The sequence below is a fragment of the Plectropomus leopardus genome, chromosome 8 (assembly GCF_026936395.1).
Source record: "Plectropomus leopardus strain MGB_pleo_1.0 chromosome 8, ASM2693639v1, whole genome shotgun sequence".
NCBI lineage: Eukaryota > Metazoa > Chordata > Actinopteri > Perciformes > Serranidae > Plectropomus > Plectropomus leopardus.
In genome coordinates this window covers 28,861,822-28,887,672 of record NC_142183.1, presented here as the reverse complement: position 1 = coordinate 28,887,672, position 25,851 = coordinate 28,861,822, and the positions used below count along the sequence as shown (strand labels likewise).

General features: G+C 38.2%; 1 protein-coding gene across 3 annotated transcripts; it reads left to right on the top strand.

Annotated features, from left to right (window-relative positions):
- Positions 1 to 1,639: 1,639 nt before the first annotated feature.
- Positions 1,640 to 16,874, top strand: slc7a2 (solute carrier family 7 member 2). 3 transcript variants are annotated; one of them, XM_042493750.2, is made up of 12 exons: positions 1,640 to 2,192; positions 3,333 to 3,710; positions 4,914 to 5,069; positions 6,959 to 7,124; positions 7,265 to 7,401; positions 8,124 to 8,346; positions 10,244 to 10,380; positions 13,409 to 13,511; positions 14,445 to 14,656; positions 14,734 to 14,900; positions 15,018 to 15,126; positions 15,950 to 16,874. In XM_042493750.2, the coding sequence occupies exons 2-12, from the start codon at positions 3,341 to 3,343 to the stop codon at positions 16,135 to 16,137; spliced, it is 1,968 nt and encodes a 655-aa protein (XP_042349684.1). In that variant the 5' UTR covers positions 1,640 to 2,192; positions 3,333 to 3,340; the 3' UTR covers positions 16,138 to 16,874. The 3 variants fall into 3 exon arrangements, with proteins under 3 accessions (XP_042349684.1, XP_042349682.1, XP_042349683.1); XM_042493748.2 differs by lacking the exon at positions 10,244 to 10,380 and adding an exon at positions 9,839 to 9,978; XM_042493749.2 differs by lacking the exon at positions 10,244 to 10,380 and adding an exon at positions 9,839 to 9,978 and having other exon boundaries at positions 3,330 to 3,710.
- The last annotated feature ends 8,977 nt before the right edge of the window (positions 16,875 to 25,851 follow it).

Below are 25,851 nucleotides of genomic sequence, written 5' to 3'. Positions count from 1 at the left end.
AGTGTTAACTGGAGCGAACAGTCCCAGTGTCCGCAAGGCAAACACCACTCAATCTGTTGACCATATCCACGTTTTTGAAGCTGGCTCGCTCAGCCATCTGAGGGCAAATGCATTCAATTGGCTTCACAGAATTAGCGCATGTCAACAATGAGATAGACTAAGCCAGTGACTCCTTTCCATCCTTCCCATGGTTACAGAGACTACCTGCATGTGAAAAAACTTAATGCTCATTCCAAAAGCAAGTTTATGGTTGGTCCAGGAGGATGTTATGGCATTAATCTAACAATGCAAATTATATGTGGGGTCTTGAATTTTCTCAAAATATTTATTTGGCATTTTTATGTTCTGCATAAGTGTATAATTTTTTAAATAATATGTAAAGGAAAATAAAATAAAAAATATGGTGTAATTATGTTTGTAAATGAATATTTCAAGCTACGCTAGTGTAACAAATACTGTGATTAGCCAGCCTCACTGATAAACTGAATTTTATTCCTCAGTGCACTACAATACTTTGATAAAACATGAATAGCAAATATGCCCAAAACCACCAGACATTTTAGAGTGATATTGCATGTCTGCATTGGCTTTTTTTGTTTTTTTGCTTTGGAGGTTGCCACTTGGTCCATTCACGACTCCTTCCTAAACATTCAAACAGTGCCACTGGCCTAATGCCAGGGAGACAGTGGCAAGCAGCCAAGAACAACACAATGAAAATATTTACCGCTACCTTCTCATATTGATCGCACACCTCTGAACTAAATCGAATCAAAGTTGTGTCGTAGTAAACTCTGCAATATCAGCAAATATCATATCTTTGCCCCCAAAAATCGAACTCCTAATAGTACTACATTTTTCCTTAATTTCATGCTCCCCAGTCATTTGATGGATATCATATTGTCCTGTCAGTATGGATTTTTGGCCATATTTAAAAGTGCATTTAAGTTCATTTTGTAGATAAATGTGTGTGTGTGTGTATAAAAGCAACTGCCAGCATTAACAGTAGTGTCTCCAGCCTGCCCACTAAAAAAAAACATTGGCTTTTCCCATCAACATGCAGGTCAGATAATCAACCCTGCAGCCAAGGTTTGGTGGGCGGTGGGCCATGATATTTGGCTGCTTGGCTGGATGGACAAACTGAGAGAGAGAGCTGGCTGTTGTCATGCTGTCGAGACTCTGGCCTGTGGATTGGATGGCGTTTTCAGCGGCCAGCTGCCACCTTCCCACTGAGGTCTTAAGCTGGTTTGAGCTGGTCTTGACAGAAATTCTCTCCACTACAAACTCGACCTTAGCTGTAATTTTCAGGCAGTGTTTGTTGGAAAAAAAATTGATTTATTTCCCCTCCAAGACCGCAAACTTGTAAGTGAAGTTGGCGTGGAGATGCCAGGCTGTTGGTGGTGTACCACAAAGAGCTGTGTTATTGATTTTGTAATGTCCATGGGTCCAATAGCTCAGGGAACATTGAGCAATACCTGTCTTCCATTAGGAGGACTTAACCCCCCAGTACTGTAGCTCGTCCACCCTTCATTGACCAATCAGCACCCATGCTTTTAGCAGCACTCCTGTGGGCTGCACTAGGTAAACACAAGTGTCTGCCTCAATATTTGTCAACGCCAGTTGCCTAACCATTTATCAGTAGACAGTAAGCATCTGGGCAGCTGGGATCTATGTGCATTAGAAATTATAAATTCTACCATCAAGAACTCTTCTTCTGTCCTGCTGTGTGCGATCCCATGGGGGGAGATTATGGTCTCCACAGAGTTTTACTCCCCCTCACCTCAAGCCTGGAGGTGAAGCACCCCCCCACCACCATCCTAATTCCCTGGGGCTCCCTCCTCCCCTTTTGCCTGCCTGCTCAGGGGACGTGACTCCACTGGCAGCGTTGGGACTGGAGGCTGGAGTGTAGGGGCAAGGCGAGGACAGATTGTATGAAGAAACAGTGTGGACAGAGGGGAGGCGTAGAAGTACTGCTCTGCTCAGTGTACATACCAGCATATGAATTAGTGTTGAGCACAGTGCTAAAGCAGAGTTTCAAGGCAGCACTTCATGGGAGCAGTGGATCTATTGTGACTTTTACCTGCACTTCATGTGATCTGCTGTGCAAGCTGGAAGAAGCACGCTGACACTTCTGACAGCCTTTTTTTTTTTAGTGTTGGAACTTAGAAACGTTACATCCACAGTCATTCTGACAGGTAGGTGCATGTCTCTAATTAAATGCAGTGTTAGTAAAGCCTTTAGAATAACTAATGCTGGAATGTGACAGTCAAACTTTAGCAGTAGCTGTGACTTGCTTGTGAATCACCAGTCTTTGCAGAGAAATTCAACATGTTCAGTATTCACCTAGATGCTGCTGTCACTGTACAATCTAAAATACACATTAGATTTACAATGATGCAGGAAACAACTAACCTAACCGGCTAAGTTACTACAATATAGTATCGTCACTTTCAACAACTGAACTTTTCCTTTAAAAAAAAAATTTTTTAAAAAAATGTGATTTTGGTCTTTGCAGTCTCCACTTTTTCATCCACTGTACTCTCTGAAATACAGCCCTCATTGTAATGTTAATGAGCTGTCACATCCAAAACTCATTTCCACTACACTTAAATGGGGATCAATGCATATTTGGATGGTTGTCACAGTTCATTTATGGTCAAGATAATCAAAGTTGTGGTTCAAAGAAAAAGCTTTAACTTCAAAAGCAAGCCAAAAACTATTCATGCAGGAGCATATTTCATCCTTCATTTATTGTATTGTATTCATGCAAATATTTCAGTTAGGATCTCCAGCAAGCTTACTAATGAAAAGAGACGTTTTCTGGTTACAAGACAATGAAAACAAAGAAGATGTTCCAGGTTGTCCGTATATGTCCTTTTCATGTAATTAGTAAACAGAGGTACTGGAATGTCGTTATTGTGTTCTGATGGTGCATTCATGGTCTTCTGATGAATGCAGCTCTTTGAGTACTTAGGTCTTCACCCTATCTCCAAACAATGGATTTTAATGGGACAGTTACTGTATGAACTTAACCATGCTGATGATCTAGCAGCATTCCTATAATGTATGTAGAGTTACAATGTGGGTAGTTTGTAGAGGTAACTCTTATTTCAACATTGCCAAGCTCACCTTTGTTCTGAATTCTTTTTTAAAGCTTTTTTTGAGAGAACAAACCAGGAGAGCTGCAGTTAGAGCCCAAACTTTGCTCACAGACCTGCTTGTCCACTTGAAATTGTTTTTAATGTGCAAGACCTAGTTAGAAGTGTGTCTTTAGGCTAGACTCACGCTGCACAGGTATTTTCAGCATTTCTTTTCTGTGTCCTCCCGCTCAGCAGGTGTCAACATGCTGGAGCAGGTTCTATCATTCGGCCGCTCCCTGGTGCGCAGGAAAGTGGTCGACCTGAGCAGCTTGGAGGACTCGAAGCTGTGCCGCTGCCTGGGAACCATCGACCTCATCGCTCTGGGAGTTGGCAGCACTCTGGGTGCTGGTGTGTATGTCCTGGCCGGCGAGGTGGCCAAAGGCGATTCAGGCCCCAGCATAGTCATCTCCTTCTTAATTGCTGCCCTTGCATCTGTCATGGCCGGTCTGTGTTACGCTGAATTTGGCGCGCGAGTCCCCAAGACCGGCTCTGCTTACCTTTATAGCTACGTGACCGTAGGAGAGATCTGGGCCTTCATCACTGGTTGGAACCTCATCCTATCTTATGTTATTGGTGAGTTAGTGGCTTTGAATCACGTTACTTCAAGGTCCACTGTGTAAGATTTAGGGGGATATACTGGCAGAAATGAAGTATGTTTTATATGGTGTATACTGAAACAAAAAAAAAATCATTGTGTTTTTGTTATTTTAGTAAGAGCCATTCACATCCACATACGAAGTGGATCCTCTTCAATGGAGTCCACCATGTTGTTTCTGGAGTTGCACAGAAGAGAAAAACTAACTCTGACACTGGAGAGGACCATTCTTGTTTTTTGTGTCAGCCTTTGTAGTTTTTCAACAGACAAGGCAAACGGGAGAAATTTCAGTTGGTTGCAATCTGCGGCCTCACCTGTAGATGGCACTAAATCCCAGGGGTGGGGTGAAAAATTGATCAAATATATAGTATTGTCATTTTTTTTATGTGGCACTATTGTATTGAAAAGTGTGATTTCAATAGCTTGTTCATTTATGAATATATTAACATCAAGCCACTTCTTATGTGTCTGTCACATCCTGTTACTACTTAAACAGCAAAATAACTTTTTTTTTTATCAAACTGCCATTGTGGCTGGTGGATTTAAAAATCTTCCAGCCACCCAATAGATTATTGTTGGTCTATTGGCTGGTTAGTGAAGCAAATCTAGCAGCCACTTGAATATTTTACCAGCATTTGACAATTGTTAGTTTGTGTAAAAGAGTCCTCAGAAAATCCCCTAACATCATTATCAATAACTTAATAACTTGAATGCACACATTTAAGTATCATTTTTTAAAGTAATATAAATTATTAATATCGCAAATGCTTATAAACTTTTGATAGCCTGTTGGAATAATAAAATCAATTTCTTTTCCGTTCACTGGGTACATTTTGTTACAATAAATATCATTGAAGGGAAATGAATGGATTGAAAACTGTCAGATTCTGTTTTATTTAATAAGATAAGAAAAAATGTTTTCCTTTTGGGACATAATTTACTCAAAAAAGGTAGTAAATCACAATATGTCATAATATATTTTATTGTAATATACGGCATATAGCAAAACATTTGAAATTGAAATGCTATTGTATTGTGACCTAAGTGTCGTGATAATATCGTATCGTGGCGCCTCCGGTGATTCCCACCTCTACTTAATGTACTTAATGCTACATACAAGACCTTTAATGAAGATTCCTATTCTTCATGTGTTTTTTTTTCTGTTTTTTGTTTTCTCACAGGTACCTCCTCAGTTGCCAGAGCTTGGAGTGGCACATTTGATGAAATGATCGGTGGGCACATAGAGACGTTCTGTAAGACCTACTTCAGCATGAATTCTCCGGGGTTGGCTCAGTACCCTGACTTCTTTGCCGTGTGCCTGATACTGCTGCTCTCTGGTAAGGTAGCAAAGAAAGACTGAAAGTCATAACATTCAAGTCAATATGTTGGTGCAGGGGCGGCAGAGAAAGAAGTGAAATTAGCATTGGCACATTTTGTTTAAAAAACAAATTTTATAAGCCCCAGCTGCCATAATCCAATGAAGAGATGGCAGGACACTGTGTGATAAGTGCTTAATAGGGCAGGGCAGCGTGAGTCTGCTGGGAGACCACATTCACCCCCTTCAGTTTTAAAAAACTCCCAGATCATCCTGCTTTTCTTCAGAGGCACCTCACTTCTCTTTCCCACAGTTACATTCAATCACATCTGGAAACTGCCCAGTGCAATTACAGCTTCTTTGCAACTCCAGGCCACTGAGAAGCTCTTGTGTAGCAGCTGAGGGTTTAGTGTTGTCATGAAGAAAACTCTAAATTATAATCCCGTGGTCAGATTCATTACAGTCCACAGATTCAAACTTGACATGTTTTGGTTAAATTCCACCATCATGACATGCAGGCTAAAACAGAAAACGTTATCATGTGTTGCATCCATTGGCCTGCCAATGCAGTGATCACATTAGGTCAGTGTGACCCAGAAACAATCCACTAGGGTTTTTCAAGGACCATCACTGTAGAACTTTTGCTACTGTACCCATCAAAACCAATGTAAAAAAAATCAATCAATCTCCTGTTTTTTTTGAGACTTAATAAAATTGAGGCTTGTAACTGTAACTCCTTTGCTGTGATCTTGAACACTCCAAATAATTTTCTGCACATTTTTGGGGGATACTTGTCCTTTTTTTTTTTTTTTGACAAATTGAAATTCATGAATCAACACTACCTGTCAAAAATATTAGAACACCTCAATTTTTCCAGTTGTTGCTGAAATTTTAGCTGTTCAAGTTCAGTGAATGACCTGAAGTGGTACAAAGGTAAGAGGTGAGCTGCCAAGTTCAAAGTAAAAAAAAAACAACCCAAAGGTTTTGGTAACAAAAAGTGAAAAACAATGCACTTTTCAGAGTTATCAGTTCGATTTCAGGGAGCAATAATGGAGTTAACAACTTATAGCTGCAGCAGAAGTACATAAAGTGTTAAACTTGATGAAAACAATTCCTAAAGGTGCCCCAGTATTTATTGATCACCCACAAACCCTTTCTCTGTATATAAACAGTGTTTGAACAGTGTGTCACCAAACCAATATAGCACTGCAGGAAGTATACTGTTGTCACAGTGATAAGAAATAGAATAGAATGGAATATCTTTATTGTCATTGTACATGTACAACAAAATTAAGACATACCCTAACTCCAAACACAGGATTTTATTGGAATATTGGATTTATTTTATAGTGTCACAGCTTTACCACGCTGAAGCACTTAGCAGCATTCCTATAATGTATGTCATAAGTTAGTTAAGACAAAAGGCTACGTGGACCATTGAATAGGTGAAAGGATGGTTCCTCAGGGTGTGACACCAGTTGTCAAACATGGTCTGTCTCATTCTTGTAAATGCTATTTCTCAATAAAAGCATTTACAATTTCGTTAAAATTGGCACAAACGTCCACTGAACTCAACAATACTCAACTGATTAGAATTTGGTGGACTAAAGTCAAGGTCACTGTGACCTCACAAAACATTATTTATGCTATTTAAACATGTAATTGAATAAAATGATGATGTGTTGACATTTTATATCCAAGAGGTTAAAGGTCATTGTCACGTTGTCATCAGAATGTTCTGCTTTGGCCGTTATTCAACATCATAGGTCCGTAACAAAAGGGAGACATTTGGTCAGACACAATGTCACTACTGGACAATAATTGATCAAATATGTATGGAAGCATTTCACATAAAATACAACAAACATTTCAGTACTGTACTGAGCTCTGTTGTGTCTTTGCTCATTCCAGGACTCCTGTCGTTCGGGGTGAAGGAGTCAGCCTGGGTCAACAAAGTCTTCACTGCGGTCAACGTGCTTGTGCTCTTGTTCGTCATCATCTCTGGCTTTGTCAAAGGAGACACACAAAACTGGAAGATCAGTGAAGAATCCCTTATAAATGTCACCATAGTTACAAGGTTATTTATTCATTTAACTTTTGCAGTTACATGTTTGTAAGCCCATTAATGCAAAGCTGGTCAGCAGTGGCCAAACTTCTCCTCATGTCACCTGTTTTTAGTTCAAATGTTGTTATGAAATGACAGTATATATGTTTCAGGAACTTGTCGGTGACGGCAAACGTGAGCAGTGATTATGGAGTTGGAGGATTTATGCCCTTCGGCTTCAGTGGGACCTTAGCTGGAGCTGCCACCTGCTTTTACGCTTTTGTTGGATTTGACTGTATTGCGACTACAGGTGAGCCGCTAATTAGTTGTAATTAAAGGAATATTTAAAAATCCGTATTTTTCGTCATCTGTTTATCAGGATTGTTATGGTGTGAGTTGCAGAGTGTTGAAGATATCGGTTTTAGAGATATTTGCCTTTTCTCAAATACAATAGAACTAGATGGCACTTTGCTTGTGTCGCTCAAAGCAGTTGATGTAGAGACTTTTTTCTTTCTACCAAACTACACATGCCAACTTTTTATTTTTCTAAATGTAAGGATACATATAGTGCAAATACACATTACACACCTATTTTCACATGACAAATACATTTGTCATACAAGGCAAACAAGACAAGACAAGACCAAGTGGATGAGAAAGACTGCATGAGACCAGACTGACAAGACAAGCAGGACAGGACTGGACAGACAAGACAGGACCAAATGGAATGGAAAGATTGGGCTGCTGAGAAAAACTGCACCATGTGATTTCTTGTAGCTTTGTTACTTTAAAAAAAAGTATTTTTTGCACTTTGAGCACCGCAAACCGAGTGCCATCTAGTTCCATCATACTGGAGAGAAGGCAGACATCCCTGCAGCCGATATCTCCAACACTTGATAACTCACACTGAAATAATCTAGACTGAAAAACAGCTCTACAGGTAAAAGGATAAATATTTTGTTTTTGACTTTGGATTGAACTCTTCTATAAGTGTGATATCATTAAAGATATTTGTGTGCTGGTGTGTGACAGGTGAGGAGGTTAAGAACCCTCAGAGAGCCATTCCCATCGGCATCGTGGTCTCTCTGACCGTGTGCTTCCTGGCGTACTTTGGTGTGTCGGCTGCGCTCACACTGATGATGCCCTACTACCTCCTGGATGAAAAGAGTCCTCTCCCCATGGCCTTTGACTATGTGGGCTGGGGCCCTGCCAAATATGTGGTTGCTGCAGGTTCGCTGTGTGCCCTCTCCACCAGGTAACCACTGGATTGTCTTTTTTTAGAACAAGTTGAGGACAAAATATTCATGGTAAACAAAATGATGTTAATTTACTGTATTTGAGTCAGCAGAATTTGTAATATCACTTTAATTTTTGATTGATGTGCATGGGTGATAATGGTGAAGGAGATCTGGTCCGAAGTTCTGGCCTTGTATCTCCTTCTATCTGTCTTCTTACTGGATTGATACTTGTTGCTTAATGGGACATAGTGGGTGCAGTGCTTAATTCTGTTGGTTTGTGGATACCTACATGTGTTTCTCATATACTACATACAGGGTTCATACAAGGTGCTTGAGATCCTTGAAGTACTTGAATTTGATACTGAGCACTGGGATACCTTAAAAATTAGACATTTTTTTACTTGGTCCTTGGAAAAGTACTTTGACATAATTGAGATGATGATGATAATAAATTATTTTATGAAACAAATTAGATAAACATTTAAATCTAGGAAACCAAGAAGGGCTGCGCTCATGCTTGTGATTATCTTCTGATGCCGTGCGAGCTCAAAGTGACAATCGGTCGGTAATCACCAGTAAAAAGTTGGTGCCTGGATGTTTTGCTTGCATGCAAAACGCTCACACCAGAACAGCATCAGCCTTTAGCATGAGTTTTAAGCTGTTAATAGGCAAAAAATAATGGTGGAGCAAAATTGCTTAGTTCTCTTGCAACAGAGGGCTGTGGAGAGAAAAATCTCATCGTTGCAAACGAATGAATGCTCCAAAAAGTCACTTGCTCCTGTCTGTATGAACCCAGTGTGTGTGTGTGTGTGTGTATATATATATATATATATATATATATATATATATATATATATATATGTATAACTTAGCATAAACAGTCTGGGAAACAAGCTGTATTGGTGTGACTTAATTCTGTCTTTCTTCCCTGAAGTCGGTTCCCCCCTCCACAAACAAACCCTGGTGGATGTCAGTCACCAAATTATCCCATGATATGCACTCGTGTGCATATTGTCAAATGTGACACGAACAACTAAAATTTTGGGCATGTCAGTGCCTGCAATTGGTGTTTAGGCGGTTACTTCGGTGTACGCCCTTTGGCAGTTGTTCTCACAATTGCTGCCAGCTGTGAAAACTCCTTAACACACATTTTGGTGCTTTAATATGTTAAAATGTAATGACTCACAGACACCAGAAACCCCTTTAAATTTAACTCCAAAGCAGCTCTGAAAACTGAGAATAAAAACTAAAACATACTTACCATCATAAACATTTGACTGTTTAGACATCAGTTATGCAGTCTGTTGTTTTCTATTGATTTACGTTGATGAAAGTCAATGGATGATGCTGTGGGACGAGTGCCAACAGGAAAGAAAGACACTAATTGATTTATTGAATTATGCTATGAAGCTTTGATGATGTGGTTGTTGGTGTAAATGTGTGGTCTGTCTTTGTTTGGTGCTTCAGACTAACTTTCCTGGTCTTGCATGTCTCTGCTGTCTCATGCAGTCTGCTGGGCTCCATTTTCCCCATGCCTCGTGTAATCTATGCTATGGCACAGGATGGGGTGCTTTTCAAAGCCTTAGCACGAATCAATCCTAAGACGAAGACCCCACTTATTGCCACTATGACCTCAGGTGTAGTAGCAGGTGAGAGCCGGAGAGCGTCCCGTGAGATTGTTCCCACTAATCGTTCTCTACCGATCAACTGTGAAAGACAGTCACTGATGCAGATAAATGATTTGTTCTTTTCTTGCTGAAATTGACCCACTATTAAACACTTTTGTCTTTAAGTCGTCACATCTGCATGAGGTTTTCCTTCTGCATATATATGCTGTTCTTTCACAGTTGTGCAGGTGTCATGTTTTCTTTCCCAGAATGCCCTCAACTTAACCACGAACCGTCTTCTCTCTAGCTTGTTGGGCGCCATGTTCCCTCTGCCACGCATTCTCTTTGCCATGGCACGGGACGGTATTCTGTTCAAATTTATGTCCAAAGTGAGTAAGCGGCAGTCTCCTGTGGCTGCCACCATGGCGGCAGGTACCACTGCGGGTAAGCTCCTGAGACAAGGACTCGCCTATCATGGGGTTGCATCATGGACTTGTTTGGGATTTTGTTTTTGCACGATGGTGGTGGTGACTGCATGTTAAACTTAGTGATGGTGTTTACAAAAGCATGTGAGAAAACATTACACACAACATTAAGGCCGATAAGTTCATGGACATTTATATATGAAGCTTCAGCTTGGCGAAGTCAGAGAAACGATAATACACCAGGAAGTCTCTGCTTCTGGAGCATTAAACCCTAGTAACGGCGTAGTAATATCATGAGTAAATGCAGGGGAGTGACTGTTGCCTGCTAAAGTAAATTTGGGCTAAATGTGAGCAGTGCTTACTGTGACTTTGACAGTTAACGTTAATAACGTCATATTTATTCGCTAACTTGCTAATAAATACCCAAACATGATTTTCTTAGTAAAATTTCCATTTTCTAACTTTCCATGCCTGTCTCCTGACTCACTGTCACGTGGGGCAGTTTTTATTTTTCATGACCAGAATCATATAATATCAGCTGGTTAGACAAGACAGCAATCAATGTCTCCTCCATCTTTGCACACTCGCAAAAATACAGCCAGTGTCAGTCAAGCAGAGTGAGCCACACATATTTCTTTGCTTTTGGTTGAGGCGGTGACTTTGATGGTCAAGATTTATCAAATGAACTCCATATGATGCAAAGGTGCGAATTTGCTGTGTAACTGTTTTATTCGCCCCTTTGCTTGCATTAAATGAAAGTAAATGGGAGGACAATATTTGTCAGTTAATTTTGCTCATTTGTGACCGACTGCCCCCAAAATCCACAATGTATCACTTTAATCTCCACCAGGCATAAGCTTGAGAGGGAACATATGTGTGCGTGTGTATCTGCCTGTCCACAGCTAATCTTGCATACTACTGGACCCATCATCCTGTTATGATTTTCCTGCACATTTATGACTGTATGCTCAAGGACCTCTCGTGTTTGTGACTGCTCTGTTTTATACCATCATTGACTGTTGACTCCTCACTAGTGATCAACAAACGCAAGTAGCAAAGGCATTAAATAAAAAGTGTTTCCAGAAATCAGCTAGGCTTAAAACAAGTCTTACCTATTCTGTTGCAAGCTATATGTTAGCCCTTTTTCATGGCTCAAAAACTGACATTGATAGAAAAGGTTGGTCTAGTTTTTTTTAAACTGGAGCATCTGCAGGTTAATTTCATATCTAATATGTTTTGAGCCATTAACTCCAATGGCTCATAACATATTAGACACATGTTACAAGATGGTTCACTCAGTTTAGCACAAAGACTGAAAACAAGGGGAAATAGCCACATAGCCAGTAGTACAATGGTAAAAAAAAAATCTGCCTGCTATCACATCTAAAACCGTCTGTTAACACAGTTTAATCAGCACAAAAACTGAAAAGAAAAGTTGCCTAGCTGTAGCTTCATATTTGAGATTGGTGTCATTCTTCTCATCTGCCTCTTGGCAAAAAAGCCAATAGGCACATTTCCCAAAATTAGATAAGATTAGTTTAACTCTATTATCCACCTTAGTGGAATTTTGTCTTTGGCTTCTCCAATACATTAAATTACAGACAAAAACAAGTCATTCGATACATCACACCATACAACAACAACAACAACAAAAAATAAAAATAGACAGGAAACAGTAGCAGCGGGTGAGAATATTGTAACCTACAGAGAATGCACGTAAGATCCTTTGGTTTCCCTGGTGCATTCATGTTGCATTCAGTGCTTGTATGGCATAGGGAACATGATACAGTATTCCTTTAAGTCTGTAAGTTTGATTAAGATTTAAGTTTTTTCTTTTGTAAAGTGTTATCTACAACAGTTTTCTTATTTAGAAAACATGGTCACCACATTGGAGAGCATCAGTGACCCAGACAGATGTTGGTGGCTGTATTGAAATCATGACATTAGGATGCCACATTAACCCTTTCATGACCATCAAATGTAACAGAAAAAAAAAAATTCTGCAACTAAAATAAATTAATCAAGTACACTCATTTTCAACACACATCACACGTCATCTCGCTTCCACTCGGTGATATGTTAAGCGAGCAACTTAACATCTTTAATTTTTGTTGTTGCTGCTTTCCAGTGATTTGACTTCTCACTTTGCTGCATGGGTGTGCAGGTGTACTCCAGGTTATGTCAGCACACAATGACATCACTTCACCAGAATACACTCATAATCACGCTGGATTCAAACTTTCAACCTGAGAGGACAATAAGACACTTCTTTTCAGCCTGCTGTTGAGTCAGTCTTAAAACGAGTTACACTTGAATTTGGTATTCTACTTTTAATGATAAAGTTAAAAAAAAAATGCAAACAGCTGGCCTTTGAGGACAGGTGTGGTGCTCATACATTGTGAAAAACATAGACTTCTAAAGCTTAAGATTTGGTACAGCATCTGGTTGCATCACGCTCGCTGTGCTCAGGTGTTTAGGCTGAGACCTGTAAGATAAATGACCCGAGGACTTGGCAGGCAGATGTGAACACTGGGAGGGACCCAACACACCAGCCCTCCCAGAGCACAGGCAGTGTACTGCAGCTGATAGAACAGGGCAGGGGAGCTTTCTTTGTTATTTCTGTTTTAATCAAATGTTATGAGGATCATTGGACATACCACGGCTCTGTTTGAACTGTGCTGCTGAGATCAGCTCCATACTGGAGTTTGCTGCTGTGATACAAGACGGTGAACACCACAGTGTATCTCACATGAGACGATGGCCGGTACAGAGACGATCACAGCTGTCAGCCCGGGGAAACATTTTGATCTTGTGAAAACACGTCTGCATGAAATTTAATTTGCATCCGTTCATGTTCATATGTACTTGTCTGAAATTGCATCTTAGGAAAACAATTTTTCGATTTATAATTGCAAGAATAATATTGTTGTGGGCGTAAATGTCTTCATGAATTTTGTGAAAATGATTGTCTCCAGTAATTAATACTGATTCCTTGTCTTATAAATGTCTTTGTTTGTGTTCATTGCATTTTTTTTGTCTTGCTATAGCCATCATGGCTTTCCTGTTTGACCTCAAAGCGCTGGTTGACATGATGTCCATTGGAACTCTTCTGGCTTACTCGCTGGTTGCTGTGTGCGTACTGATTCTCAGGTGGGTACATTTAAAAATATCCAAGAACTCTTATTTGTGCAACATTGTGAAACCGCTTTATTTGTGGGGTTTTTTAAAACCCACAGGTATGATTACCTTGGATACACCTCTTGCTATTGCATCACGCTGCTGATGTAAGAGCTGTTAATGCTCCCATTGTATGAATGTGAAGTAGCTGCTTGAGTGAATGAAAGTGTTGACTCAAATTTCTGTACTTGTTAAAGTCTGGACCTGCTGAACACCTCTGCTGGTTGCACTGAGGTGACTTATCACCACAGCAGCAGTAAACACGGACACAGTGTTTGTTCCCTGGTTAAAAGTGGATTTATAGGCCTCAGGTGTTCTATTAAGTAAAACCAAACACCGTTCACAGTAAAATGGGTTTGTGGCTGTATATAAAAAGGTGGTACTTAGGGACTGTTTGTCATTTATTAGAGGAGGGCGATATAACTTGTGCAACACAAGCGGCCTGAATGAAATCAGCAGCTTGGCAGGGCAGCTGTTTTGTTTACTGATGAAAGTTTTCATCTCAGATGAAACATACAAATTTCAATTTCATGTTTTAAACTTACTTGAAAAAAAAAAGACGAAGCAATCCACCTTGAAAATCAGACGATGAGTTTTTATAGTTTGTGGCTGTCATAAATGGTTAAATTTTGGAGATTTTTAAAAAATAACATGCTTTTCAAACCCGCCGCCAGGTGTGGTGTCTCAGATAAAAAATAATTAGAGCTACATAATGCATCATTTTAAAATAAATATGAGTCCCTTCTCAGTGCTAAATAACAGTCATTTTTCATGCCTTTACTGTTTTGCATCATCCCATTTCATATCATAGATAAAGAACCATCCTTTAAACACACAGACACTGAACATTTTGCTGTAGTAAAATGCAGACTTATGACCTTTACTGTCTGATGCGTCTGAGTCCAGGTACCAGCCAGATGGAGCCCTGGAGCGGAGAGCGGGCACCGGTGAGAGGGACTACCTGTCCTCTGAGGAGGGTGAGTCTGACTTGACAGAGTCAGAGTCCCACCTTAACATGCTGAAGGGTGGCAGCTCCACCCTGCAGGCTGTCCTGCACCCTGCTGTCTCACCCACTGAGCATTCCTCCAGTGTGGTCAACATGTCCATCTCTGTGCTCGGTAAGGCTTTTAAAATATTTTTCTTGTCATGATGTGATAGAAGACGTCAGTTTTATGCATTTGTTTTCAAACCACAGTGCTGGTGGTGTGCGTGGTCAGCTATCTCACTACGTACCACGTCCGCTCCATCCTTGGTATGGAAGTGTGGAGTCTGGTGTTACTGTCCGTGTGTCTCCTCATCTTCAGCGGCTGCGTCCTCATGGTCTACAGGCAGCCTCAGACTAGCAAGAAGGTCTCCTTCATGGTACGTTGCAGCTCAATGACTTCACTACTTTTATACCAAGTCCTGCATTGCAGGATCAGATGAAGCCCATACTAATAAATTGATGATGGATTTTCTTTGTGCTTGCTGCCTTCGCAGGTTCCCCTTCTGCCTTTTCTTCCCATTCTGAGCATATTTGTCAATATTTACCTCATGGTTCAGCTGAGTGGAGATACCTGGATACGTTTCTCTGTGTGGATGTTTGTAGGTGAGTGTTCAGTAAATGTTGGTCCAAACAACTTCAAACATCCAGGATCCATTGTGGTAATTTAAAGGCGTAGTTTGACATTTTGAGAAATATGTTTATTTGTTTTTTTGTCACGAGTTAGCAGACAGATGAGTATGGGGGATGAGCGCAGGCAGTTAGCTTATCTTAGCATGAAGACTGAAAATGGGGGTCAGGTCACCTGTTTCTGTCCAAAGGTACTCCGTCTCTGCTAACTGCAGTGACTTCCTGGTGTCTTGTTGTCACCATGATGTCACCTGGCAACTATTGGAGACTTCAAGAAGCCAGTTCTCTTTGCCAAGAAACAGTTTGGCACATGATGCCTCGCAACATGATGAGTTCACACTTTGGTTTTAGTGCTGATGAAGCCAGCAGGGGGCGACAACACTGGCTGCAAAAACAAGTCTGAACATATCGAAATCAATGGAAAAAAGGACCCTACTTCTCAAACGATTTATTATGTCAGTGGCCATTTATAGTTAAGTTTAAGTTTATTGTCCTAATCACTAGTTTTGAGTCTTTTTTTAATGCAACATAATGTTCATTTTATAAATTATGTTCCCATTTAGAGTAAAATAGATGATAAAGCAGGTTGAGCTTTACTCTGGCTCTGTTTACATGAGGCTTCGCAAACCTGCAACAGCTGTTACTTATGCTCAATCAGAGCTCAACAGGATCCCTAAAGGTTGTTTTAGCTTGTAGTATATCTAGATAGATTTTCGTGCTCCATTTGCCAGAGTTCGCTCGCTCTCTGTACGTTAGGAAGAGTTTTTGTGTCTCATATGTCTTCCAACATGTTCCTCAGGCTTCCTGATCTACTTTGGCTATGGCATGTGGCACAGTGTGGAGCGCCAGCGTAACCTCCAGCGTCCTTTGAACAGCAGCAGCCCCCAGAAACACAACAAGACAGGCGGAGAGAAGCAGGTTGGTATGGGTGCAGTAGGAAAAGACGGTGAGTCTTTCATCCGCCCCGAAAAGACCAGCCAGTGTTAAAATGAAAGACTCTGTGAGGCGACGGATGCATACAAGCACACCGCAGTTCTGACTCGATGCACCTGTTTATACAGCTTCACCATGTGGCGCCTCAGTCACAAGCACATTCAGCCTGCAAAGGCAGCGTTAGTACTCTGTATCTGCAGCCACACGCTGGGGAGCTGCTCTGTCCCTCTGATGGATCCTGTAGGTCACATGGACAGCATGGAGGCAGGATTGAAAGGACAGGTAACACACTGGAGAGTGATGTTCATTTTCTTTAACAATGAAGCAGTCAATGCACGACTGCAGCAAAGCTTTTCCGTTTTTGACTTTTTAGTGCTTGACACACTTTTTATCTTTTCTGTTGCTCTTTGCATTATAAGCACAGTTGTGTATGAGTGGGTTTTGAAATGTAAAGTCTGGGAAATCTGTGTTATCCTTTTAATGGTTCAGAATTTTATTAGATTTTTGACACACCACTTGTGTACTACTATTAATAGTAATGCTAGTTTAGTGATTTTGAGGCGAGTTCAATGTAGTTAGTCCATGGGATCCATACGTGTTCATTTGAGTGGTTCCCTGGGAAACTGAGTGGGGTCCTCGGGCTGCACAATAATGGCCAAAATGATAATTCCGATTATTTTGATCAATATTGAGATCACGATTATTTATCATGATTATTCATTGATTTTAGGCACAAAATATTTTTATTGCACTGTCACATTTAAATAAACAGAGCACTGCTTTCACCTCCATGTTTTGCTACATTCCTGCTAACGTAGTAATTATAGATCCTTTAATAAAAATTGTCCTTATCATCAGTGCACTTCCTAGGAACATAGTATAAATAGTATAGTACTGTTCAGGGGAATGGGCCTTTGGGATCTGGAGAGAAACAGTGACTTGCTGTTCAGCATTGCTGTTGTGAATCTCTGAGATGATGCTGGTCAGGGAAAAGGATTCAGTAAGGTAAAGCGAGTGATGTTACTCCAAACAACTTCACCATCTGCCCCAGGCCTTTTATTTTGTCCAGCTTCTCTGTTGTATATTACTCCTCTTCAGAAATATTCAGGGAAGATTTTTATGGGCTGCCACTTAAGGTGCGGCCACAGCAGCAGGCCAGTCCCCCAGAAGTGAAGCCTGGCTGTTCCGTTTAGGAAGTGCTTGATTTGATATGCGGTGGAGATTTCTATGGGAGGAGCACACATTTTCAATCTTAACAGCAATTTTGGGGCTGTTTCTGGTTAAGTAAGACGATCTTACTCTAACTTGTTGTGCTTCTTGTCAGTAGGCAAAGTACTCTGGTTGAGAGAGAATAATTTGCTTAAAGGTAACTTCTGTAACTTTAAAACCAGGCCCTATTTTCCTCTGTTTTGTGTCTAAGTGACTAATGGGAACAATAATTTTGGTCCAGTATTATGGAGACCGCTGCAGCTGCAAAACAGGCTGCAATGTAACCACTCAGGGCATTTGTGCACCGTCATTGAACATACAAGTGTGTTACTGTATGAAATTAGTGACATTATGTGGACCAACAACTGGACAACTGGGCATTGTTTGAGTTTTATTCTCTTGTGTTTAGAGTCTTCAAAGAGAGCATTGCTTTGTAGCTGTCTTGAAGAGACTTTTTTTTTTGCTGAACTGAAGATTCAGTGCTTTCATTCTTTGCTCTGGGCTATCAGGGGCCGCCCTGCTTTTTCTCCTACTGTTAGTCATTACCCCATTCCTGCACTTTTCAAAAGGTCAGACCTAGAGGCTGTTGGATGTTGTTGATTGATAGGGTTGATTGATATGTGCAGTGGTTTAGATCAATGTGGAAAAATTCAGCAGCTAGTCTCAGCAGGAAAAAAGGTAAGTATTCTGTTGTCAGTATCAGTGTTGTGTAGCCAAGAACTCAAAATGTTAACTGCATTGGTATTTGTCTAAGACATATAGTTACATTAAATGTAAAATAAGAAACCACATGTATTTGATTCCATTCCTCTTATCTTAGCATAGTTTTTATCTAGCACACATACTTAACAGCATAGGTGAATACTTGAAATTCAGCTATGGCTTTTGGTTTTAGCGTGCCACTCCAACATTTTCAGTGTCTCTGTCTGGCCATCCATGAAGCCTCTAAATTAACAGTGTAGAGTTTCCATGGAAGTAACAGGATAAAGTCCATAGGAGTGACCAGGATGTCATGATGTAGTATCACTTGTTATCAACTGCACAGACAAGTACAATAAATATATTTCCAGTAAGACAGTGTTAGGTGTTTGTATTTTTAATTACCACCTAATGGCAGTTGTGTTTCAGTCTCATTTATCCATTAGTTAGCATGACATCTGAAAAAACTAACAAAAATCAGTGCGATCTGGTGGAAAGTTTGACCATAAATCAATGAAGAATTGATTCATTTTTATGAAGATGACGCCATCGTGTGGCCATTTAAGGATTTCAAGTGTTCACACAAAACTCCTGAACTAAAAGAGATAAAGCATTTTTTGGTTTCAGTCCGCAAATGCACCCACGCAGTGGTTGAAGATGAACTTTAATCTTTTACTTAAGTCAGAGTACCAGTATCAGATCTATTATAATGCATCAGTGTGTACAGCATTTTACTCTCGTAATTGGAGGTGGAGCCCGTTTTAAATATATAGATTTTTGTTTACATATTTATTGTTTATTATATTAAAGATGCTAGCATACTTTCAAACCTTGAAATTTGGTACGAATAAGTAAACTTATTAGTTAAATTGTTTTGGTTATGTGTAAATTCTTCACTTTATAGTTATTTTTTTGCCCTTGTGGGAGATGTAGTTGAATTAGTTACTAAACTGATTTAAAACTGACACATGAAAAGACCTCTCAGCTATGCAGCTTTATTTGGATAACTAATTACTTGTTGGCAGAGCTTGAAAAATAGAAAAAAATTCTAATTAGAGACAAAAGCTAGTTGTATTCTTGCTGTTATGACACTGTTTCTTCTTGAAGGTAACATCAGGTGCAGGTTTAACAATATCCTGTCAAAAAACATGTCATCCCTATTCTGTGAAAGGAAGACAGAAGTATATAGTTTATTATGCTGTTAAAATTGAGTGGCTACCATTATAAATAGATTTAATGGAAGAAAAATGAGATGCTAATAAGTTATGACTACAACAGTATTCAGTACCTAAAACTAAATAAAGGGTGAATTATAAATGGCAGAAAACTTCTGCTTCACTGCTCTCTGCAATAAAACACAAACATGGTGGCCAAGAGATTTTGAACAAAATGCATATCTAAAACAATGCAAAGTAAAAAAGTGCATTAACAGAAAACACAAATATAATTTATAACCCAAATGCAGAGTTTATCTTGTCACTTATGCATTTGTGTTTTTTATTAATGTGCTGTTGTTTTTCAAATTTGCAAAGCAGTTTAGAAATGCGGTTTGGTTGCAATGCTCTGCCTAAAAATAACTTCACCAAAGCATTAATTATAAACGGCACACTGTTATTAGTCAGCAAGTCAGTAGCTGTTAATTTCTGTTATGGTTTTGCATTTGTGTTTGCAAAGTGTGTATCATATGCATTAATTACAAAATGTCTTCACTGCTGTAAACAGAGCTTGCAATATCTAGAGATGAAAAATCAGGCAAATGTTTGGGGCCTCAAAAATGTTTCTGGAAAAGCTTGGGGCCCCAGAAGGCTGCTCATATTGGCAAATTTTGGATACAAGCTTTGGACAATCAGCACATTACCTGTAAGTGTTATACATACATTAGGTGTGAACATCAGTGCAATAAAATGAACATACCTTACAGGTCACCAGTAGGCGTAAGTACTGCATTGCATGAGAGCAGTCTGGAACTCTGATTTTCCTGTCTTGGGGAAAGATGTGACAGTGCTCATTGGCGCTCCAGCAGCGTAAACATTAAGTAGCAACCCATGTGGCTCTCTAGTTTTGTTTAGAGATGAAACCTAATGCGGGGCAGACTACACAGTATTGCGCTTTTAAGGCCTTGACCTTTGACCTTTAACCATCAGATTCTAATCAGTTAGTTCTTGAGTCCAAGTAGATGTTTGTGCCAATTTTAGGAAAATTCTTCAAGGCCATCTTCAGATATTGCTTTCATTAAAATGTCACAGTATAGTATGTTGAAAAACATCATAGTACAGTATGTTCTTAAAAGTCATAGCATGGCATGTCATAAAAGAGACATACGTAGTATAGTATTTCCAAAAAAAAAAAAAAAACATTGTATAGTCTGTCTGACAAAGTCATAGTGTAGTATGTCTAAAACATTATAATAAAATATTGCCATAGTACGTAAATCATTATATAATATCATTGTATAAAACTATCATTGTATAATATGTCAAAAAAGGTAAGTTTGTCCAAAAAAGCGTAGTGTAATATGTTAAAAAATATCACTGTATAGTATGTCATAAAAAGACAGTTTAATCTGTCAAAAAATTACTATATGGTATGCCATAAAGATTAACAAAACTATCATTGTATAATATGCTATGAATGAATAACAAGAAATGTCATAAAAGAGTGTTTTGTTTTTTTTTAAAAAAAGTGTCATAGTTTAGTATATTATGAAAAATGTTATAGTATATTATGCCAGCCAATACAAAATAGTATGGCATTAGAAATCCAATCAATAAAATCAGGAAAACATGTATGTAGTATAGCATAGCATAGCATAGCATAGCATAGCATAGCATAGCATAGCATAGCATAGCATAGTAAGACAAAGAAAAAAAAATCCCAAAAATAACAAACCATTTTATGCAAAAAATAAGTATGAAATTATCAAATATGCAATTGAATTAATATGGTATATCATAAAGAAGTATACATTGCCATTAAAAATCCATGAAAATGTAATATTATAGTATATTGAAAATTAAAATAAAATATATAAAATATTTTTAAAAAGTATTGCATACGGATGTAATGTGATTTATGTCATAAAAATAATGATTAGTCATGGTATGGTATTTCATAAAAAGAAAAAAGTCATAGTGTAGGATATAAAACAATTTAAAGGTCATAATATAGAATATCAAAGAAATATAAAATGTCAAAGTTAAATCTAAATGTCATAATATAGTATGTTGAAAAATATTGAAAAGTCATATAATTGTATGTCATAAAAACCACAGAAGCCATGCATAATATGTCAAAAAATATAAAAAATTCATAGCGTAGTGATGGAAAAAACACACCCCCCAAAAATATCAATGTACAGTGTGTCATAAAAACTAACAAAAAAAAGTCACAGCTTTAGTTGTCAAAAACTGATAAGATAGTATATGAAAAAAATTGTGTAGTATGTCCTAAAAAAAACATAGTAAAGTATGTCATTAAAATATCTAGTGTTGTATATAAAAATATTATAGTAAAGTATGCCATAAAAACATCTGCAAAACTGCATAGTTTGACATAAAAATAAAATGGTAAGTATAGTATGTTGAGCATTTAAAAAGTCAGAGTATAGTATATTAAAAAATATAAAAAAGCCATAGTATTGTATGACAATTTTAAAAAAAAAGGTATAATAGACACATTAGATGCATTAAAAGCAACATATGTCAAAAAATATTAAAAAGTGATAGTGGTAAGCCATAAGAATAAAAAAAAAGTCAAATGAAAAGAGGCAATTAATAGTGTACCATGTGGATTAGTTTATTTTTTTTTTGAAAGTTAGTGTGCCTTGACAAAATTAGAAATATCATAATATGTTAAAAAGTCATAGTATAGTATGTCGGAGAACTATTAAATTGTTAATGTAGTATGTCATAAAAATGAGAAAAATAATTGAAAAGTAAAAGTAGGATAGTATGTCATCAGAAATATTGTCATCACAGTATAGTATTGTAGTATACTATATCATAATATATTATAGTAAATAAGTATTTTATAAACTTCATCAGGATTGTTGTCGAAAAAATAATAAGTTATTATAATAGTTGACTGAAAAATGTATGTCGAGAAAAGTCTTACTATAGCATGTCGAAATAATGGTCAAAAAAGTAATCATTCCAAATGTTGAAAAAAGTCAGTGTAGCATGTTGAAGACATTTATAATACAGCCTATCAAAAATATGGTCCAAAAAGTCAACATCTCAGAGGTTAAAGGGTCATAGTATCATAAGTCGAAAACTGTCACACTATAGCATGAGGAAAAATGGTCATGAAATGGTCATTATTCCAAATGTTGAAAAAGGTCATAGTATAGCATGTTGAAGTTTATACTGTAGCTTGTTGAAGAAATGATCCAAAAAGTTAACATTTCACAGGTTAAAAGGTCATAGTATTGTATGTCAAAAAACGTCATACTACAGCATGTCGAAAAAGTGGTCAAAAAAAGTCATCATTCCAAATGTAAAAAAAAACAGCAGTAAAGCATCTTAAAGACGTTGATAATATAGCATGTAGAAAAAAAAGGTTTGAAATGTCAACATTTCAGAGATTAAAAGGTCATTGTGTAGTGTTTTGAAAAACATCATACTATAGCATGTGGAAAAATGATAAAAAAACAAGTTTAATTCCAAAGGTTGAATTAAAGTCATAGTATAGCACTGTAGCGCTGTAGAGATTTATAGTATAGCATGTAGCAAAAACAGTCCAAAAAGTCAACATTTCAGGGCTTAAAGGTCATAATGTAGTATGTCCAAAAACGTCATATTATAGCATGAGAAAAAATGGTCAAAAAAGTAATTGTTCCAAAATTCAAAAAATGTCAAAAATAGTATAGCATGTTGAAGAGGTTTATAGCACAGCATGTAGAAAAAAACAGTCCGAAAAGTTGTCGGGATTCATGGGACTGCACAGATGATTTGTTCATTTGTGCAACTTTAACTGGACATGTGAAGGCATTTCCTGTCAGTCCAGCTCCATTGAAAAATGATGGCTGAGACTACGTGTCCTCTGGAACAAAGGGACACCCATGTGCCTCAACCCCCAGGGTGCTTCACCTTTCGCACCTCAGCGTTAGTCCCTTCCTATGGACTCAACTCCAGACATGGCTGGTTCACCACTGTGACCCCCAAGGATGTCACCAAGGCTAAAAGAGAAGCTTCTGCTGTTTTTCTGGCTCTCGCTCCCAAACCTCCTCCAAGGAAGGTTGCAGGACTGGAGGACCTGCGCTGCCCTTCCGTCTTCCACACCGAAGCTCACAGCAGGAGCTGCAGCTTTGTCTCAGCTCTTCTCTCCAAGCCACAAGAGACTTTTACAGAAGATAGAAAGCCACAGCTACCTTGTCAAGCCAAAAGGAGAATAGAGCCTTGCACAGCAAGGACTGAACCTGAACCTGAACCTCTTTTCTTCAGCCAGCAAGCCAAAAACTTTTCTCCCACTCCTGGATTGGCAAGTAATATCTGGGCATAGCCATTAGGACATAAGTACAGGCTGAGCAAACAGTTTACTTTGTCTTTCATCATATTATGTGTACCATGCATTGATGTTAATGCTATTGAATGAGTTTTTGTTGTGATCTCTGTTATCAGGCTACCGGTTGGTTTGGATTTGGTTTGTTCATGCCTCACACAGACAGGGTCTTGCATGCAACTAAACACCCTTTTACTAACCTAGGCACCTTATATACATATTAGATCCATACATACACACAGAGAAGGAACTTAAAGTTCCCACCTTTTCTTTGTTCCTTTGTCTGACCAACCACATGGTCAGCTAAGGCCTTCCCCACTCTACAGCCATCTTTGAATCTCGCATCTTCTTTGTGCTTCTGTTGTTAGTCATCTCACCTCTGCCTCCTGGTATGTTCACGCTCATACCAACATACACACATACACCTTCTCTCTCTCTCTCTCTCTCTCTCTCACTCTTATACACACACACACACACACACACACATTTACACATTTACACATTTACACTTGTATATACAGTATTAGTAGTTAGGTACATTGTGTGTTAGTTTTGTTTTTCTTTCTTTTTGGAATAAATGTTTGTGGAATCATATTTGCTCTCTTTTAATATTGTACAAAATTGAGTAAATCGCCAGCTACTGTGTCAAGGGCTCCCAAATTCTTAACTGTTCACAATCAGTGTGGTAATTTTGGTTATAATTATTCATTTAATTATTGATCAGAGTACCAAATTGATAATTTGGTGTATCTTGAGACTGATTTTATTGATTTGCTATAATTTTTTCCATTTCCAGGAAGGTGATTTAATGTAAATGAAGTCACATTATTTAACATAATTGATATTTATTTTTTTAATAATTATCAATTATTTCTGATAGCCCTGCTTTAACAATTGGTGACCTTTTGCGTGATGCCTGATCACATAAAGGGTTGCCCCGTGTTAAAGCCAAATCCCTACAGAGTCAACATTTCAGAGGGTAAAGGTCATAGTATAATATGTCAAAAATGTCATACTACAGCATAAGGAAAAATGGTCAAAAAAGTCACCGTTCCAAATGTCTAAAAATTTTATAGTATAGCATGTTGAAGAGGTTTTTAGTATAGCATGAAGAAAAAACACTCCAGAAAGTCAACATATATATCATAGCTTGTAGAGACACTTCATAGCGTACCTTGTTGAAAAAAAGGCCCAAAACAACATAATATGGCATGTTGAAAAAATGGCTGAAAACCACATATTATAACTTGTAGACACACCTCATAGTATTGCATGTCGAAAAAAAGCCAAAAATGTCATACTTTAGCATGTTGAAAAAATGTCTGTAAATGAGATAGTATAGTATGAAGAAACATCTCAAATTTTGACATGTTGAAACAATGGCTGAAAACTAAATATTATAGTGACATGGCATGGAAAAGCCGAGTCGAGAAAAAAAGGCCAAAAACATCAAAATATTTAAAAAATGGCCTAAAACGCCATAGTGTAGTTTGTCGAAAAACATCAAATTTTGACAAATCAAAAAAATGGCTGAGAATGACATATAATACGTTATAGAGACAGTATAAAATAATGAAAAAAAGTGATTGCTCTAAATCCTGGAAAAAGTCATAGAACAGCATGTTGACGCACTAAGAAGTATAGCCTGTTGAAAGAACGGGCTAAAAAGTCAATATTTTGAGCATTTTAGGCCAAGGTTTTGTGTATCAAAAAAAAGCCATACTATAGCCCAGGGAAAAATGGTGAAAAAAGTGATTGTTCCAAAAGCTGGAAAAAGTCATAGAACAGCATCTTCAGGCTGTTTATAGTATAGCCTGTTGAAAAAACGGTCTAAAAAGTCAATATTTTGAGCGTTTTACGCCAAAGTTTAGTTTGGAAACAAAAGTCATACTATAGCCCAGGGTAAATGGTGAAAAAAGTGATCCTTCGAAATGCTGAAAAAAGTCATAGTAAAGCATGCTGAGGCTTTTTACAGTACAACCTGTTGGAAAAAACGGTCTAAAAAGTCAATATTTTGAGAGTTTTACGCCAAAGTTTAGTTTGGAAAAAAAGTCATACTATTGCCGAGGGAAAAATGGTGAAAAAAGTGATCCTTCAAAATGCTCAATAAAGTCATAGGACATCATGTTTTTGCCTTTTATAGTATAGCCTGTTGAAAAAACGGTCTAAAAAGTCAATACCTTGAGCGTTTTAGGCAAAAGTTTAGTTTAGAAAAAAAGTCATACTATAGCCCAGGGAAAAATGGTGAAAAAAGTGATCCTTCGAAATGCTCAAAAAAGTCATAGGACAGCATGTTAAGGCTGTTTATAGTATAGCCTGTTGAAAAAACGGTCTAAAAAGTCAATATTTTGAGCGTTTTTT